Below are 16,676 nucleotides of genomic sequence, written 5' to 3'. Positions count from 1 at the left end.
TTAAAGGGCCAGGACTTAAAGATCCCTGTCTAACATCCCGACTTCAGCTTCACAGCACAGCTTGCTGTGTCTGAGCCTCGGTGACCAAGTTTGCTTAAGAAGTTCATCTGAGACAGTGCAAAGTGGGCTTCAGATAGCACCAACCGCCTTCCTTCCCACAGAATGCAGGAACCGGGTTTCTAAGTTCACAGTGAGTGAATGGTGAAACACGCTTGGAGATTTTCTCTGTGATCTCAAAGCAGGGATGGACTGTTAAAGAGAAGAGAAATTATTGTGCTTCTTTTTTTTCCTTTTTCTATTTTTCATATGTGAGCATGGTAGAAATGTGTAAATCTGGGTTTTTTCTCTTGCATGTGTGTGGGAACACATACATGTGGGTGCAGGTGCACCTGTGTGTTCCTGCATGTGGAGGCCCATAGGTGATGGGCATTATCCTGGACTGTTCTTCCTCCTTACTCATCGAGGGAGGGTCTCTCAGTCAAATGCAGAGCTCAGTAAGATGGGTAGTCTTGTGAGTCAGTTTACACAGGAATCCTCAGTCTCCACCCCCAGGACTGGAGTTACACTGGGCCAGCACACCCGCCAGGCATTCACTAGGGTTTCTATTTAGAGATCTGAATTCTGAGCCCCAGGCTTGCAAAACAAGTGCTTAGAGTGCTGAGCCATCTCCCCAGTCCTCAAATAATAAATTTTCAACAGAAAAATATTTTCAGTGTTAAAATAAAACAGAAAAAGTAACATACAAAAAGTCAGAGAACAGAAAGGTACCCTCAAAATGTATATTACAGAAAATGGACTAAAAGCAAATTGTTGGAAAAACAAATGGGTAAAGGTCAGAGAACATGGCTCACAAAAAGGAAATAAAAATGAAGAGATTTCTTTTTATCTCTACCCATGCCAAGAGGAATTGACATAAATTGGCTGAGGGAGGTAGTGCAATGTGTAAAGCGTTTGCCACCTTAGTGTGAGAATCTGAGTTTGCATCCCCAGTATTGGCATAAAGACAGACTCTCTGTAACCCCAGTTCTTACTGCGGGTGGGAGACAAGGATAAGACACTCTCTGGAATCCCATGGGCTGCTTAGTCAGGGGTAGTCAGGGGCCAACAAGAGACCCTGGCTGCACCAAGATGAAAGGTGAAGGCTGACATCGAAGGCTGACTTTGACCTCCAAAGGTACATTGTGGCATGAACACACACACACACACACACACACACACACACACACACACACACACACACTTAAACAAAGAAATATGTGTTAAAATTACTCAGGAATATAATAACATCAGACACTCATAATTATAGCAGGAGGTTAAGCTGGCATAACTTTTAAAGGAGCTGAACTGGCAGCGAATGTCAGATCATACATTGCTGCTCATCTGAACTTCTTTCAGTGTTAATCCGAGTGCAGCAGCCTCGTACACAGGGTCCTGGAGGGTTCAGCCAGCTCTTTCAGCTAGTTCTCCTCTGCTGAGGGACCTTTCCATTGTCTCTGCCACCCCTCAGCCTGGGCACCAGTTCCTTCAAGTTGGGTGGACACTCCCTCTTCCTGTGTACTTCCCCTTTGGTCTGTGTTTATGTACTCATCCATCCTAACTACTATGGCTGTAATACACCAACGCTGGATGTCTCAGAAGAGAGAGCTTCACCTCCCTCAACATCTTCTTTCTATATGACCATGACTAGTACTGCTCGATCACAATATCTTTTGGAGGAAGGGCAGGAAGAAGAGAAGGAGGTATTTATTAAGGCATTAGCATAATCTGACAGTGGTGAGAATTCAAGGCTTATGGAATAAATAAATAGTAAATCAACAAAACAGAATCAGACATTAATTAATTCACCAGCCCTGCTTTTCAAGTATGCTAAGTGGGGCATCCCCACTCCAACTTTAGCAGGAAGCCAGACATCATTACTCAGTGAGACAAACAGCACCATTAGGCCATACCAGAGGTAGGTGTGAGCAGCCCACAGGGAGATTAGCTGCCCCTGACCCCTGAATGTCACCTGTGCACAGATGAGTACAGGTGGGGCCAAGGATGGCACTGTGCAAGAAAGCGAAGAGATATACTTAGCTATCGTATTCTGAGAGGGTAGGGACAGAAACTGTTCTCTCAAAATAAAATTTTGTTTCAAGGGCCCAAATGATGTCTCAGTGTATAAAGGTGCTTACTGCCAAACTTAATGTCCAGAATTATAGTACAAGACACACATGATGGAAAGGAGAACCAACTCTGTACACATGAAAGCATGCATGAGCACTTGGGCATGCATTGAAACACACACACACACACACACACACACACACACACACACGTGCGTACGTGAAGTTTATGAAGAATTAAAAAATTATGTGTCAGTAATGATAGTTTCCCCTTAAAGTTGAGGCAAATTCTGTGTGGTGGTGGCAGCCAGAACCCTTTTGGTGGAAGGAGTCAGTTCAAATAGTAGGCACTCAACAGTTATGGAATGGTTATGTCTTTCTCTCTGCTCCTGTGTGCACAGACATACTCTGTATGATTACTAACTTCCTCCCAGATGTTTCAAAATCTGCTTTCTCATTCATAATACTAAAAAAAGCCTATAAATTTAGTTATGGTTTTTTCTAAACGTGGAAACTTCTCTTTTAAATTTTATTCCTGTGACCAATATGATAAGCAGATAAGCATTCCTGTCACCAAGCAATTGCTGGTGTCCCAGAAACATTATGGGTTTTTTTTTTTTTTTTTTTTTTTTTTTTTTGTGGGGAGAAAGTGGAGGTGTGTATCATTTGATATAAATCTGGTTTCTGGAATCTAAGAGGAAAGCGTGACCCCCGCAGAAGGCCCGGTGGTGTGCACTGCTGAGAACAGTTCACACTGGGTTTGTTTGAAGAAGCCTCAGGTACCTGGTTCTCAGTGCTGTTGATGGGCAGGATTCAAAGCTGCCAAGCAGCCTGGGCTAAGAATCCATCCTGCCTTGCTCCCTCTGCAGATGACAGCAAAGCCCGACTCAGCAGCGTCGCGCCCTCTGCCGTGCTGGGTAGCCTGCTGGATGACCAGCACTGGCATTCGGTTCTCCTGGAGCGCGTGGGCAAGCAGGCGAACTTCACTGTGGACACGAACACGCAACACTTCCGGACCAAGGGTGAGACCGATGTCTTGGATATCGACTATGAGGTGAGTCAGTTCTCCCTGCAGGTTCCCAGGAATGGGTTCTCTGTAAATAAAGCCTTTAAGCCCCACGATCTGGGCTAGACTTCAAGGGCGGAGTGACCAAGAAAGAGCCACACAGTAAGGGTATCAACTGTGTGAAATAAAACCAATACTTTCTTACTTTCTGTATGTACATATGCATGCATGTGGGTAGGCATGTGTGCCTCTGCGTGTGTGTGTGTGTGTGTATCCTAGTATAATTTCTGTTGCTGTGTAAAGTAAAAAAACAAACAAACAAACAAACAAAAAACTGGCAACAAAAGGTTTATGTAGCTTATGATTCCTGATTATCATCCGTCATTTCAGAGAAGTCAATGCAAGAACTCAAGTAGTCACATTGTAGCTACAGCCAAGAGCAAAGAGAATAAATTCAGTTTTCTAGCCTTCTGATTCTCAAGTAGCTTTCTTCTCCACTACACAGTTCAGGGCCCACACATGTGATGGCGTAGACTACATTCAGAGTGAGTAACCCCACCTCAATTAACAACCAAGACAATCTCCTCCAGACATGCTGCAGGTCAGTCTACAAAAGACTCAGTTAACTCTCTTCCCAGGTGATTCTTAGTTTTATCAAGTGGATCTTTAATGCTAACCATCAAAAATGTGTCTTTAAGTGTGTATACATGTGTGTTTGTGTGTGTGCTTGTGGGAATATAAGCACTTGTAGCCTCCCAGTGTTATTGTCTCTTGGCCATATATAACCATTAATTCTTTAACAAAAACTTTATTTAGTTGGAGTATTAAAAGATACAGAAAATGTTAACAAAATCTCATGTGTGAACTCCAAAGGTGGGTCAGCCAGTAAAGGGATTTGCTACCAAGCCTGATGACTTGAGTTCAGTTTCCCAGAACCACATAGAGGAAGTCTAATTTTTAAAAATATTACTAGGAGTCCTAAAACCCATGTTCTCAGAGGGTCCCTGGCCTTTCACATCCATGCCCATTTGAACTGGAACGGTTTTTCCCATTTTTGTGGTACCAGGGACTGAATCTAGAGCCCTGATGGAAGAGATCAGTGGGATACATCAAACTAAAGAAGGCTGCAGATCTTCTAGTCTGGCAGTCTAATTACCACAGAGTGCAGTGACTAGGGGACAGTGGAGAGAAGGATGGGGTCCTCAGGGTGGGGGCAGGAGGATGGGGGGGTTTTGCTCACAGAGAGAAGCACAGGTCTGTCAGCAGGAGACCCCATTGGGTCTTTACTGAAGGATCTAGTTAGCTGGATCCGAAGGTAAGGTGTGTGCAGCAGGTACCAAAGCAGGAATGTCGAACAACACAGTGGCAGAGTTTAGAACAATAGCAGTGCTGTGTAGATGTCAGTTAAGTCCAAAAGGGCCAAAGTCAGATTTTTCGGAAATTTTGAAGGCTGCCTGGTAGACATTGTCCATAATTAAAAAATAGACGGCATAAACTTGATTAAATGAGTTGAGGATTAAATTAAATGAAATATTTTTGAGGAAATAAATTTGTTATTTCTAATTATTTTGCTTTGTAATTACCCCTCATTTATCTACTTGTACACCAGAACATTTGTAACTGCTCTTTCTGGGGAAGGTCCTATACCAAAGATGTTGACAAACATTGCAAGTTGAAGTTTGATTCATTGTTTTATAGATGGCCTGGACTGGGAGTCAACAAACCTTACGTCTTATTGAAAGGCCATTTTTTTATGGTTTAATCTTTGAAGATTAAATTTGGGGTGTGTGTGTGTGTGTGTTACCTGGGATTGAAAGTAGAGGTAGTCACATGTTAGGAAGCCACGTTACCAGTAAGCTATATCTACAGTCCTCTTTTTTAAGTTTTTAAATTAAATTCAATTAAAACCATTATATTATTTTAAGAGAGGATCTCATGTAGCCTACACTGGCCTTGAACTTTCTCAAACTACTAGTCCCTCTGCTTTTACTTCCTGAGAAATGGGATCATAGATCTGCACCCCCACAATCTCCTCCATGTGATGCTAATGCTGGAAGTTTACCAACAATGCTGAATTCACAGCCCCCATTTTTTAAAGTTCAAGCAGAGATTTCATTAAATTACCTGCTTCGGCCTACTGAAAATGTGACATACAGGCCTGTCCCACTAGACAGACAAGACTGATTTTTGTGCATGCTTGAAGGCTCATAAAAGAAGGAAAGGAAGGGAAAGAAGGAAGGAAGGAAGGAAGGAAGGAAGGAAGGAAGGAAGGAAGGAAGGAAGGAAGGAAGAAAGGAAGGAAGGAAGGAAAAAAGGAAGGAAGAAAGGAAGGAAACATGACAGAGATTTTGATTACAGATAAAGATTTAGAAAAATGTATCTTAAAGGATCAAAAGCCTCCTGTAAGAATCAACTCGCTATGTTAGAATATAGCAAAGGTAAATACATTGTTTATCATTATTAAATTGTATGCAATGTATTCTTTAGAGTAACATTATGAATTTGACACACACATGCAGTTGCACTTATGAGTACTTGGGGTGTGTGTGTGTGTGTGTGTGTGTGTGTGTGTGTGTGTGTGACCCTCACTAAGGACAGCAAGGTTTTAAACAAAGTCAGAGACTGAAAAAAAGGCTCAGTGATTAAGAACACATAATGCTTTTGCAGAGAACTTGACTTTAGTTCCCAACATACATATGAGGTGAAACACAGGTCCCCATGTCTCCTGCTCCATGGGATCTGACATCTTCCTCTTGGGATATTTGCTCTCATAGGCATATATCCACCCCCACAAACACATATTGCTTTTTATTAAATAAAAAGAGTAAGTTAAAGACTAGCTGATAAAGAATATATAGGCCTTTATAAAGAATTTAAATTATGGTGAAAAAAGAATATTGAACAACTATTTGAAGGGTAGATAATAGCTCTCACTATTTGTTTAAGGGGCCAGACCAATCAGCAACTCCTAAAAATACATTAAATAGAACCCATTTAGGCTTTATCCAGGTGTACTGAGCCAGAAATCCTGGGAGAGAGATCAGCTGTCTATGCTTGTAAATCCTTCAGGCAATTCTGATACCCTCTACTGTCTGAAGGCCACTATCCTAGATATCTCTCTCTCTCTCTCTCTCTCTCTCTCTCTCTCTCTCTCTCTCTCTCTCTCTCTCTCTCACATGATTACATGTGGCTTGGCTTGCAGGTAGGTGAGTCAAATGTGTGGGTGACTGTCAACTTTTGTTAATGGTGAAGTTGACAGGATCTATAATCGTCCAGGAGCAAGCTTCCAGCCACACCTGGGAGGGATTATCTAGGTTAGGTTACATGTTTGTAAGGTGTTTCTAGCCAGCGTTTCTATCACTGTGATAAAACACCATGACCAAAAGCATTTTGTAGAGAAAATGGTTTATTTAAGCTTACACTTCCAAGTATCTGTCCATCATCCAGGAAGTCGGTATAAGAACTCAAGGCAGAAACCTGGTGGCAGGGACTGATTCAGAGACTGTGGAGGAGTGCTTCTTACTGGCTTGCCCCTCATGGTTTGCTTAGCCCACTGTTTACATATGTCAGGCCCAGGACCAAAATTCCATCAGTGGCACCACCCACTGTGAGGTAGGATTTCCCACATCACTCATCAATCAAGAAAATGTCCCACAGGCTTCTCCAGAAGCCAGTCTTGTAGGGAAATGTTCTCAATTAAGGCTCCTCTTTCCCAAATGACTTTACCTTATGCCAAATTGACATAAAACCAGCCAGAACAGAGGGATTATTTTGATTAGGTTAATCGATCTGGGAACCCACCTATTGTGGATGACACCATTCCTGGGATGAGATCCTGGGTGGAATTAAAAGAAGAAAGTGCACCTAGCACAAGCACTCATTGCTCTCTGCTTCTTGACAATGGGCAGCATGTGACTAGCTCCCTCAAGCTTCATTCCTGCCATGGTGGATTGTAACCTTGAACATTGAGCAGATTGAAGCCCTTCCGTCCTTAAGTTGCTTTATCAGGGTATTTTATCAGGAAAAGAAACTAAACTATACAGGATTGCTGGACCCTAACTAGGAAACCTTAGAACACAATTTAAGACTCTAGTGGGATACGGATAAAAGGGTGAGATATAAAGAAAGAATGGACCGATCAGGAGCAGACCTTATCCTTTTTCCAGTCATTATTATGAGCATGAAGCTAGGTCTTTTGCTTTGACCCAAACTTCTGCTCAGTATATTATAGATAATATATGTCATTCAGTGATTTCAAAGACACATTGACATCCTTTGTCTCAAAATGTAAGACACCAGGTAGGTATTTTTGAGTTGCTAAAAACTGAAAATCTTTGAGTACCCATCACTTTCCTATGTCAACTTGTTTAATTGATTGAAGAAACAAAGAGAATACAGTAACTTAGATTTACCTCAAAGCACTGAAGTGTCTCTAATGAACTTGAAAAGAATATTGACAAAAAGAAAACCATAAAGTCATTGTTCAGTCTCACCATTTTTTCCAAATACTTTAAAGTCCAAGTTGACTGTTCTAAAATCTATGCTATTACCTCATTCACCCTTGACTTGCAAGCCTGTTTGCTGGTGTATGATCTCAATGAGATGACAGCTGCATGATGTGGAAATGAATGTTAGTTTTTAGGGAAATGAAACTCATTGATGTCACTTAGTTTATGAAGTTGGAAACCCTTCCTTTCAGTATGCCTTGCCTGTGAAAAACACTCCTTAGGAGAAAATCTCATGGAAATATTTCTCTTGAGCAATTGCTGCTTTAGGAACCTCAAACTACGGCCAGAAAGTGCAGACAGGTTGCTCTAGACTTCATAAAAGAAGACAAATTGAGGATTGAGCTGTACTGGAAGACAAGAGTTATGTGTTAGAAATCTCTAGCCTTGAAGATTTACCACAAAGGAGGTGGTGAGAAGAAAGGACCTTCTGGGTGGATAGCAATGTTCTATTCAATTGTTTCCCACCCACAATCTGACATAAACCTAAAAGATAAGAATTCGAAATTTCAGCTACTCAGAAGCAAAACCACTGCAGCTGTTAGGAGGAGCACTGCTGAACATTGCTATCCATACTGAGGATGGGCTTCATCACAGTGCATTCTGTTAAGTAGAAACCACATTCCATTTTTGCATACTTGGTCCCCAGTTAATAGAACTGTTTGGGAAGGATTAGGAGATGTTGCTTTGTTGGAGGAAGTGCTTTGAAATTTCAAAAAGCCCAACCATTTCTAATTAGGTCTCTCTCTCTGCCTAGTTCTTATAGAATAAAATATAAGCTCTCAGCTACTGCTCCAGTCCCATCCCTGCCTGACTACTGCTGTGCTCCACCCCATGATCATCATAAACTCTAACCCCCTTGAACTGGGAGCCTGAGTAAACCTTTTTCTATAATTTGCCTTGCTCATGGTATCATATCACAGCAATAAAAAGATAACTAAGACACTAAGACAACTTAATGTGCTCTATAACATTTTGTGAATTACCTAGTAGAGCACTTGCCATCATAAGATGTTTGCAGCTGTCTGGTTTGATTCTGTGCAAGATGCAGCACATATCAGGCCTTACAAATCCTGTCAAACAGGTAAAAAGTAGGGAGAGGATGGACAACTCCTGGAATGTCTTCCAAATGCACATCACAAACCATGAACTGCTCCAAATGCTGGATAACATGACAGCCTTTCTCCCTCCCTCCAGCTTGAGTACAAAGCAGTTTAGAAAGATAGTTTTAGGACTTTTGTCTGCTGATGTTCTTATAGTTCAAGAAGTCCTTTGTATTCAAGAGGTCTCAGTGATCCTGTTTTATATCATTATCTAATCAGTACCCTAAATCACAGGAACATTTTTAAAAACATGTGATTTACACCTAGACATTGCATACACATTGGAGAATATTTTTAAATGAAATTCTTAAATTAAGATAGCATTAAAAAAAGAACAAAACAAAAAACCAAACAACAACAAAAAAAGGAAACATACAAAACTCCAAACGTAGATTAAACTAAAAACTCTGAATATTTAAAAACACGTGTGGAGAGCTTGAGAGACGGCTCATTTTTAAGAGTGCATACTCTTCTTCCAGAGAACCGAGGCTGAGTTCCATCCTGAACAAGGTGACTCCCAACTGCCTGTAACTCCAGCTCCAGAGGATCTGATGCCATTTCTGAGCAACTGCACTCATGTACAAGTATGCAACACACACACACACACACACACACACACACACACACACACACACTTATACCTACATTTTTTTCCTTTAAAAACATCTAAAATTTCTAGTATGAGATGGAGATGGGGACACACACCTTCAGTCCCAGCTCTTGAGAAATATAGGCAGGAGGATGAGTTCACCCTAGGCTATGTAGAGTTTGCGAACAGCTTGAGCTACCTGAGATCCTTTCTAGAAAAATGAACAAATATTTTATGCAGGAAAACAATGAAGTCCAGTGGACCACAAACAAACACAAAATATGAAAACAGGAGGGAGACTGTTTAGAAGAAAGGTGGCAGTGGGAGGGGAATATGTTGTTGGTTGTTTGTTACTCTTTGACTCTTTGGGGGGCTGCCACCCAGCTCCCAAATAAATCATACATGGAGGCTTATTTTTAATTATAAATGCCCGACCTTAGCTTGGCTTGTTCCTTGCCAGCTTTCCTTAACTTTAAATTATCCCATTTACCCTTTGCCTCTGGGCTTTTTCCTTTTCTTAGTTCTGTATATCACACTTCCACTCTTACACCATAGCTGGCTGTGTGGCTGGATGGAGTGCTTCTGGGATCCCAGCACCTGGGAGGTAGAGGCAGGAAGATGAGAAGTTCAAGGTTATCATTGGCTGTGAAGCAAGTTTGAGACCAGCCTTGGATACATGAGACTCTGTTTAAAAACAAGCAAACAAACTAAAAAGAAAATCAAACACTGAGGATGCTGGAAGGATACTGCAGTTGTTGTTAAGGCAGAATTCAAGAACAGGATTAAAGAGACCAGAAATTTTATTTTTAATATCTATCATTAAATAACTTTAAATTTTGTGCCACATTTGAAAAAGAAACAGAGGCCACAAGAAAAGATGTATGCTTCACGACGTAGTTCTTACATGTGCTTCTAAAACTACTTGTTCTCATATCTTTTTGTTCACAGCTTTCTTTAAAAATTCCCTTTTTGCTGGGCATGGTGATGCACACCTTTAACACCAGCTCTGAGAGGTAGAGGCAGACAGATCTCTATGAGTTTGAGGCCAGCTTGATCTACATAGTGAGTTCCAGGACAGCCACAGCTATATATAGAGACTCTGTCTCAATATATAAAATATCAGCATTGATATCAAGTACATATATATGTATATATATATATGCATATGTATACACACACACACACACACACACACACACACACACACACACATATATATATATATATATATATATATATATATGTCAGTTTTTTTCTTTTAGGCCACCAACCAGCTCCCCAATCATGACACAGAGATTTATTATTAGTTTTAAATGCACGGCCTAGCTTAGGCACATTTCTACCTAGCTCTTTTAATGAAAATTAACTTTTTTCTCTTTATCTATCTTTGGCCTCAGGGCTTATTACCTTCCTTACTTCTGTGTATCTTCCTTTTACTGCTTCTCTGTGTCTGTCTGTTGTCTGCCTGGCTTCTTGGCCTGGTTGTGTCCCTTGTCCTCTTCCTTTTCTCTCATTCTTTCTTTTTCTCTGGAGCCTGAATGCCTCCTATTTATTCTTTCCCTGCCAGCCCCACTGATCCTATCTCTGCCCAGCTATTGACCATTCAGCTCTTTATTAGACCAATCAGATACCTTAGACAGGCAAGGTGAAACAAATGCAACACATTTTTTTCATAACTAAACAAATGCAGCATAAACAAAACTAATACACCTTTACACAGTTAGTAATGTCCTGCAGCATAAACAAATGTAACACATCTTTGCCTAGTTAAAACAATATTCTACAACATATATATATATATATATATATATATATATATATATGTGTGTGTGTGTATGTGTGTGTGTGCATATACGTGGTGGCCAGAGGTCCACACTGGATGTTTTTGTCTTGCTCTCTGCCCAGATTATTTATTTATTTTAATGCATTTATTTATTATTTAGATAGGGTGGATGATATGTATAGCTAAGTAACTAACTAACCAACTGATTGACTAACTAACTAACTAACTAACTAACTATATACTTGCCATGGAATTTAAATTCATCATAAGGGTTGAGATTTTCTGATTCTTTTTAATTTATTTCTATAAATTACAATTCTCTGATCATACTGGGGATATTTCTTAAACAAATGAATTCATTTCTTTGTGTGAATTAACATAGTATCAAATTAACCCTAATCCTACTCCTCTATTGGTAAGATTTTCTTTCTATGCATTTTTTGAGAGAGTATCTCAGATAGCCAAAGCTGCTGGCCTTGAACCCACTATCTGGTTGAAGACTGCCTTGATTTTCCAATCTTCCCATCTTTACCCTCCAAGTGCTGGGATTACAGGTGTGCTCCACCACACACCATTTTCGCAGTTCTCAAAATGGAATCCAGGACCTCATGTGGGCTGGGCAAGCACTCTACCAGCTGAGCTACCGCCAGCCTCCCATGGGAAAGTGGTGACACGTTTCACATGCTAAGGGACTGCCCTTGCTGCCTCCCTTGCTATTGCTTGGCACTACCTACTGAACACTTCCCTCTTCACACAGACTTGATTAAAGGGCTGGCGGGACACTGCATGACTGTTTATCTGTGATTAAAATAACTTCAGATCCCCAGGGAAATCGTTTCCAAGACAAAGTGCAGTATAATTGCTATTGGTGTTTTTCTTCTTTGGAAACTAAGTTGCAAGGCTAGCCTAAAAGGACTACATGGAGAATGCAGGGAATCTCATGAAAATAAAGTAACAAACTGGAAATGAGAAGATGCTAAAGAAATGTAAGGAAAGAAAGAAGGAAAAACCCTCAAGATACATAACATTTGCATTCTAGTGTTTGTTTCTCTTCTGAGGCTGTGCTGAAATACTCTGACCGAAGAGACTTAAGGGAGAAAAGGTCTATTTTGGTTTAGAGTTGCAGAGGGACACCATCCGTCACTGGGGACAAAGCCCAGCAGCAGGAGCATGAGACTGGCTGCCACTGAATCAGTGTAGAAGCTGGGAGCAAACGGAGTAGGGCCAGCCTAGGAAACCTCAAAGCCCACCTTAAGTGAAGGTACTTCCCCTCCTTAAGGCTCCAGAACTTTCCTCAACAGCAGATGCACCTCTGAGGATGTTTCACATTCAAATGACAAACTTTAAACCCTGCAGGGGCTATAATCCATGATGTGTCTCATAGGAAGCTCCAGGGCATAGGGAGAGGAAAGCATCTTCAGCCTTCTGTCCCTATAATCACAGAGTCACAGATACATGATGTCCAGAGATTCACCACGGGACATGGTTCCTGTCTTTGGGAACAGAGAAATAGCCTTGGACACAGGAATATGGATAGTAGAATCGGGTCTGAACACTTTCTGGGAAAGACTTAGATTCTCTTATGTCATTCTTTTTCCTTTTAATTTTTAATTTAATTTTGATTTTCAATTTAAAATTGTGATTTTTGATTCTGCCGATTTTATATTTCTTCAAATTTTATAATTGTAAATTGCCATAAAAAGTTACCTTATAGGGCTTGTATATATGCACGTAATCCCAGCACTGGAAAGGCAGAGACAGGAGGATCCATAGGGTTTGCTTGAAAGGCTTTCTAGCTTAATAGGTGAGCTCAAGGTTTCAGCGAGTCTATCACCAATTACTTTTAAATGAGTTGGATGGCTGGTATCACACCAGGCTCAGGAGGTAAAGGCACTTGCTGCCAAGCCTGATGACCTGTGTTCAGTCCCATGGCATAAGGCAAGAACCAAATCTCTCAGTTGTTTCCAGATTCCACATGTGTTCCTTGGCTTGTGTATATCTCCCATACACTAACCAGCTATCTAAATAATAAATAAATGTGTAAGAAATAAATAAATAAATAATCCCGGAGGCGAGCAAGAGAAAAACATCCAGTGTGAAGCTTGAGCCTCCTTATAAATGTGCACACACATGCACAGGGACACACAAGCACACACGAATATGCACATACACAAGACACATCTTGATATGTATTGAAAGTAAACAAACGGCATCAAATATGACAGAAAGTCTTTAACTATTGGTACCGCACCAAGGAAGACCATCCTTCCTCCCCTTTGTTGTTCTTCCAGTGCTGGAGGTTGAATCGAGGGCCTCATGCATGTTAGGCAAAAAAAAAAAAAAAAAAAAAAAAACCTCTCCACTAGTCTGCCCCAGGTATTTCATCAATATATTTTAAGTTTGTTTTTATTCTCTAAAGTACTCAGGCTGGCTTGGAGGGCTCTCTGTGTTAGAGCTGCCTGTGATCTTCCTGATCTCCCTAAGTGAGATCACAGCACTGAGCCACCAAGCCTGGATTCCTTGTTTTTATTAGCATTCACAGAAGCAACCGATAACATATTTTCTTGTTTTATCCAAGTTTCTGCTGGAATGTTGATAGCATGGCTTAATTAGCCTTCCACTTCTAGTTGAGGTGGCTAATCAGACATTTGGAGACCAGCTGAATTACTTTAGTCATCAATAAAATAATAGAAAATTAGCCAGGCTCTCTCAGACATACATGGAGCCTGGGGCAAGAATACAAATGGAGAGCCACATGCTGTAATCTAAATATTTAAAGAGGTGCAAATCAAGCAAAGGATTTACTCAATAAGATGTGCTCAACTCTCTTAGCATGAGCAGATTACCTTCAAAGTCACACTGCACCGTTCCCAGGTCTGTTTGTGCTGTGGACAGCTCCCTCTTAGCCTCAGAAACTGTTGATTTTGATGGTGGCATGACACTTTTAAGTCAAGCAACTTAGATGTGTTGGGAAAGTCATGGTGGAAAAGAGTAATAACACATTTGTGGTCATCTCACCTGGCCTATGAACACTGCTCCTTTGAAGCAGGATGTGGTCTCTGTGTTCATAGATAAATTTCTGGCCCCAGCAGGAGCCCTTGCTGTCTCAACATATGGAGAACATTGAAGGACGTATTTTCACCCAGATATTTTCTAGAAGAATAAAATGTATACAATTTGACCAGTTGGCCAAAGAACCTAGTTATTGATATATAGAGACAAAAACCATAAAATTTCTGTTAGGCCAGTTTGGGTGGTTCATTCCCTGGCGTTTGTGAGTCTGTAAAAGATCCCCAGTTACTCCTTTAGCAGGAGGAGACACAGGCATTACTCATCCTCTAGTCTGGATGAAAACAATGTTAGTACAAATAATGGTCTGGATCCAGCCTCAAATGCAAGAGCCTATCACACGGAACAGTGCGCTGCCCGTGGGAAACCTGGAGTGGTCAGTTTGTACTACTAAGAACCCACTGGCAGCATCTGTTATTCTCTGCTTTACCGTCTGTTTTCAAGGGCTGTAGCAGGTTTTAAAGATCACAGATCTGTTCGTTGTCAGGGTGGTGTGTCAAACTGCTAGGGTAGGCTGATGGACTGATAAAGACTGGGGCTATGGAACTTCAAGTTTCCTTAATAATAGGACTGAGCTGAGGAGATGGCTCTGTCAGTAAGGTGCTTGTCATTCAACATGAGGATTTGACTTCAAAACTGTTGGGTGCTGTGGTACATATTTATAATCTCAGTGCGGTGGTGGCAGAGGCAGGTGGATCCCTGGGGTTCACTGGTCTACCAATCTTGCTGAACTGGCAGGCTCCAGGTTAGAGGAGAGACCCTGTCTGTATTAGTTACTTTCTATTGCTGTGATAAGACACCATGACCAGAGCAACTTACAGAAGAATGAGTTTATTTGGGGCTCACAGTTGAGGGGGCTAGACTCCATGAGAGCAGAGTAGAGGTTGCAGGCATTTGCATTCAAATCATTGCTTTAAAAACACAGATTTCACCAGGCGGTGGTGGTGCACCTTTAATCCCAGCATTCAGGAGGCAGAGGCAGATGGATCTCTGTGAGTTCAAGGCCAGTCTGGGCTACAGAGTTAGTTCCAGGAAAAGCACAAAGCTACACAGAGAAACCTTGTCTCGAAAAACCAAAAATAAATAAATAAATAAATAAATAAATAAATAAATAAATAAATAAAATGAAATGAAATGAAAACACAGATTTCACGAGAAAATTAAGATTTCTGACTTCATTTCTAAAGACAGAAACTCATCAATCATGACTGAATTCCAGACACCGAGGTTGGGCTGTCTCTATTTAAGTTCCAAGTGACCCAGTGGATGGAGAGATGGCTCAGCTGGAAAAGCACTTGCCTTGTCAAAATGAGGACCTGAGTTCCATCCTCAGAACACTGTTCTAGTTTGCTTTCTATTGCTGTGATAAATACCATGACCAAAAGCCATTGAGGAGGAAAAAGTTTATTTCATCTCATTTTTCCAGGTTAGCAGTCCATCACTGAGGGAATGAAGTCAGAAGCTCAAGCTTACTGGCTTGTTTCCCATGACTTGCTCAGCCCGCATGCTTCTGTAACCCACAGGTGGCCCTTTCCACAGTGGGCTGGGCCCTCCCAAGCCAATCATTAATTAAGGAAATGCCCACAAGTGCTCCATACAGGCCAATCTGATGGAGGTATTTTCTAAACTTGGGATCCCTCTTCTTAGATGACCCAGTTTGTGTCAAGTGGACAAAAACTAACATAAATAAACTAACCAACACACTGATGTGGAGAGAAGGCTTGGTGTGCTGGCAAGCACTTACAATCTCAGTGCTGGGGAGACAAAGATACATTTCTGGTGCTCACTTGCCAGGCAGCCTAGTCAAATTAGTGAACATCAAGTCCTGAGGAGAAGTGTTGTTTCAAAAAAATATAGTGGGCAGAGCCTGAAGAACAACACTCAAAGTCCATCTTTCTCACATACATGCATGCATGTGCGTGCATCCACACACACGTTTAGATTCAAATCAATATGCTAAAATATTTCTACTACACTTTTATTATTTATTGTCTGTGGATGTGTGCTTTTTATAGTTCATCTGAGAAGGTCAGAGGACGGCTTACAAGAGCCCATACTGTATTTCCACAATTCGTCAACTCTGGTTGCATTCCAAAGAAGGGCTGCCCCTTCTGATGGCCATGACATTTCTATGTGGCTCAGTGACACCCAGCTTTGTTACATTTCAGAGGAGACTGGAAAAGAAGACAATAGCTCACAACTGTTGTTGGAGATGGTCCATCACAAAATTGACTGCCAGAGCAAAGACAAGAATATACATTTAAACTGAATTACAGAAAAATTTAGTAACGGAGAGAGGAACTCGTTGTCATCAAAGTAGCACCAAAGATCAGAAAAAGAGAGGGCAGGTCTGAGACAAAAGGAGGGTAATAAGAAAGGAGAAGAAAGGCAGGTTTGGGAGCTTTTAATGTCAAAGAAGGCTTTTTCCTGCAATTTTTCCAGCTGCAGCCTGTCTGTGACATCAGAAATCCCATCAGATTCCTGGGGAGAGGATATTGTCCAAGACCAGCTGTGAG

The 16,676-nt window shown here is 41.2% G+C and overlaps 1 protein-coding gene across 3 annotated transcripts in view; it reads left to right on the top strand.

Annotated features, from left to right (window-relative positions):
* The window catches only part of Cntnap5 (contactin associated protein family member 5), a 920,429-nt gene that overhangs the window by 435,777 nt on the left and 467,976 nt on the right, over positions 1–16,676 (top strand). For all 3 annotated transcript variants that reach the window (XM_059280761.1, XM_059280759.1, XM_059280758.1), the window contains exon 6: positions 2,975–3,159. In XM_059280761.1, the coding sequence (XP_059136744.1) occupies positions 2,975–3,159 (185 nt within the window). The remainder of the gene's footprint in view (positions 1–2,974; positions 3,160–16,676) is intronic.

This window comes from Peromyscus eremicus, chromosome 15, assembly GCF_949786415.1.
Source record: "Peromyscus eremicus chromosome 15, PerEre_H2_v1, whole genome shotgun sequence".
Classification (NCBI taxonomy): domain Eukaryota; kingdom Metazoa; phylum Chordata; class Mammalia; order Rodentia; family Cricetidae; genus Peromyscus; species Peromyscus eremicus.
This window is presented reverse-complemented; position numbering and strand designations above follow the sequence as displayed.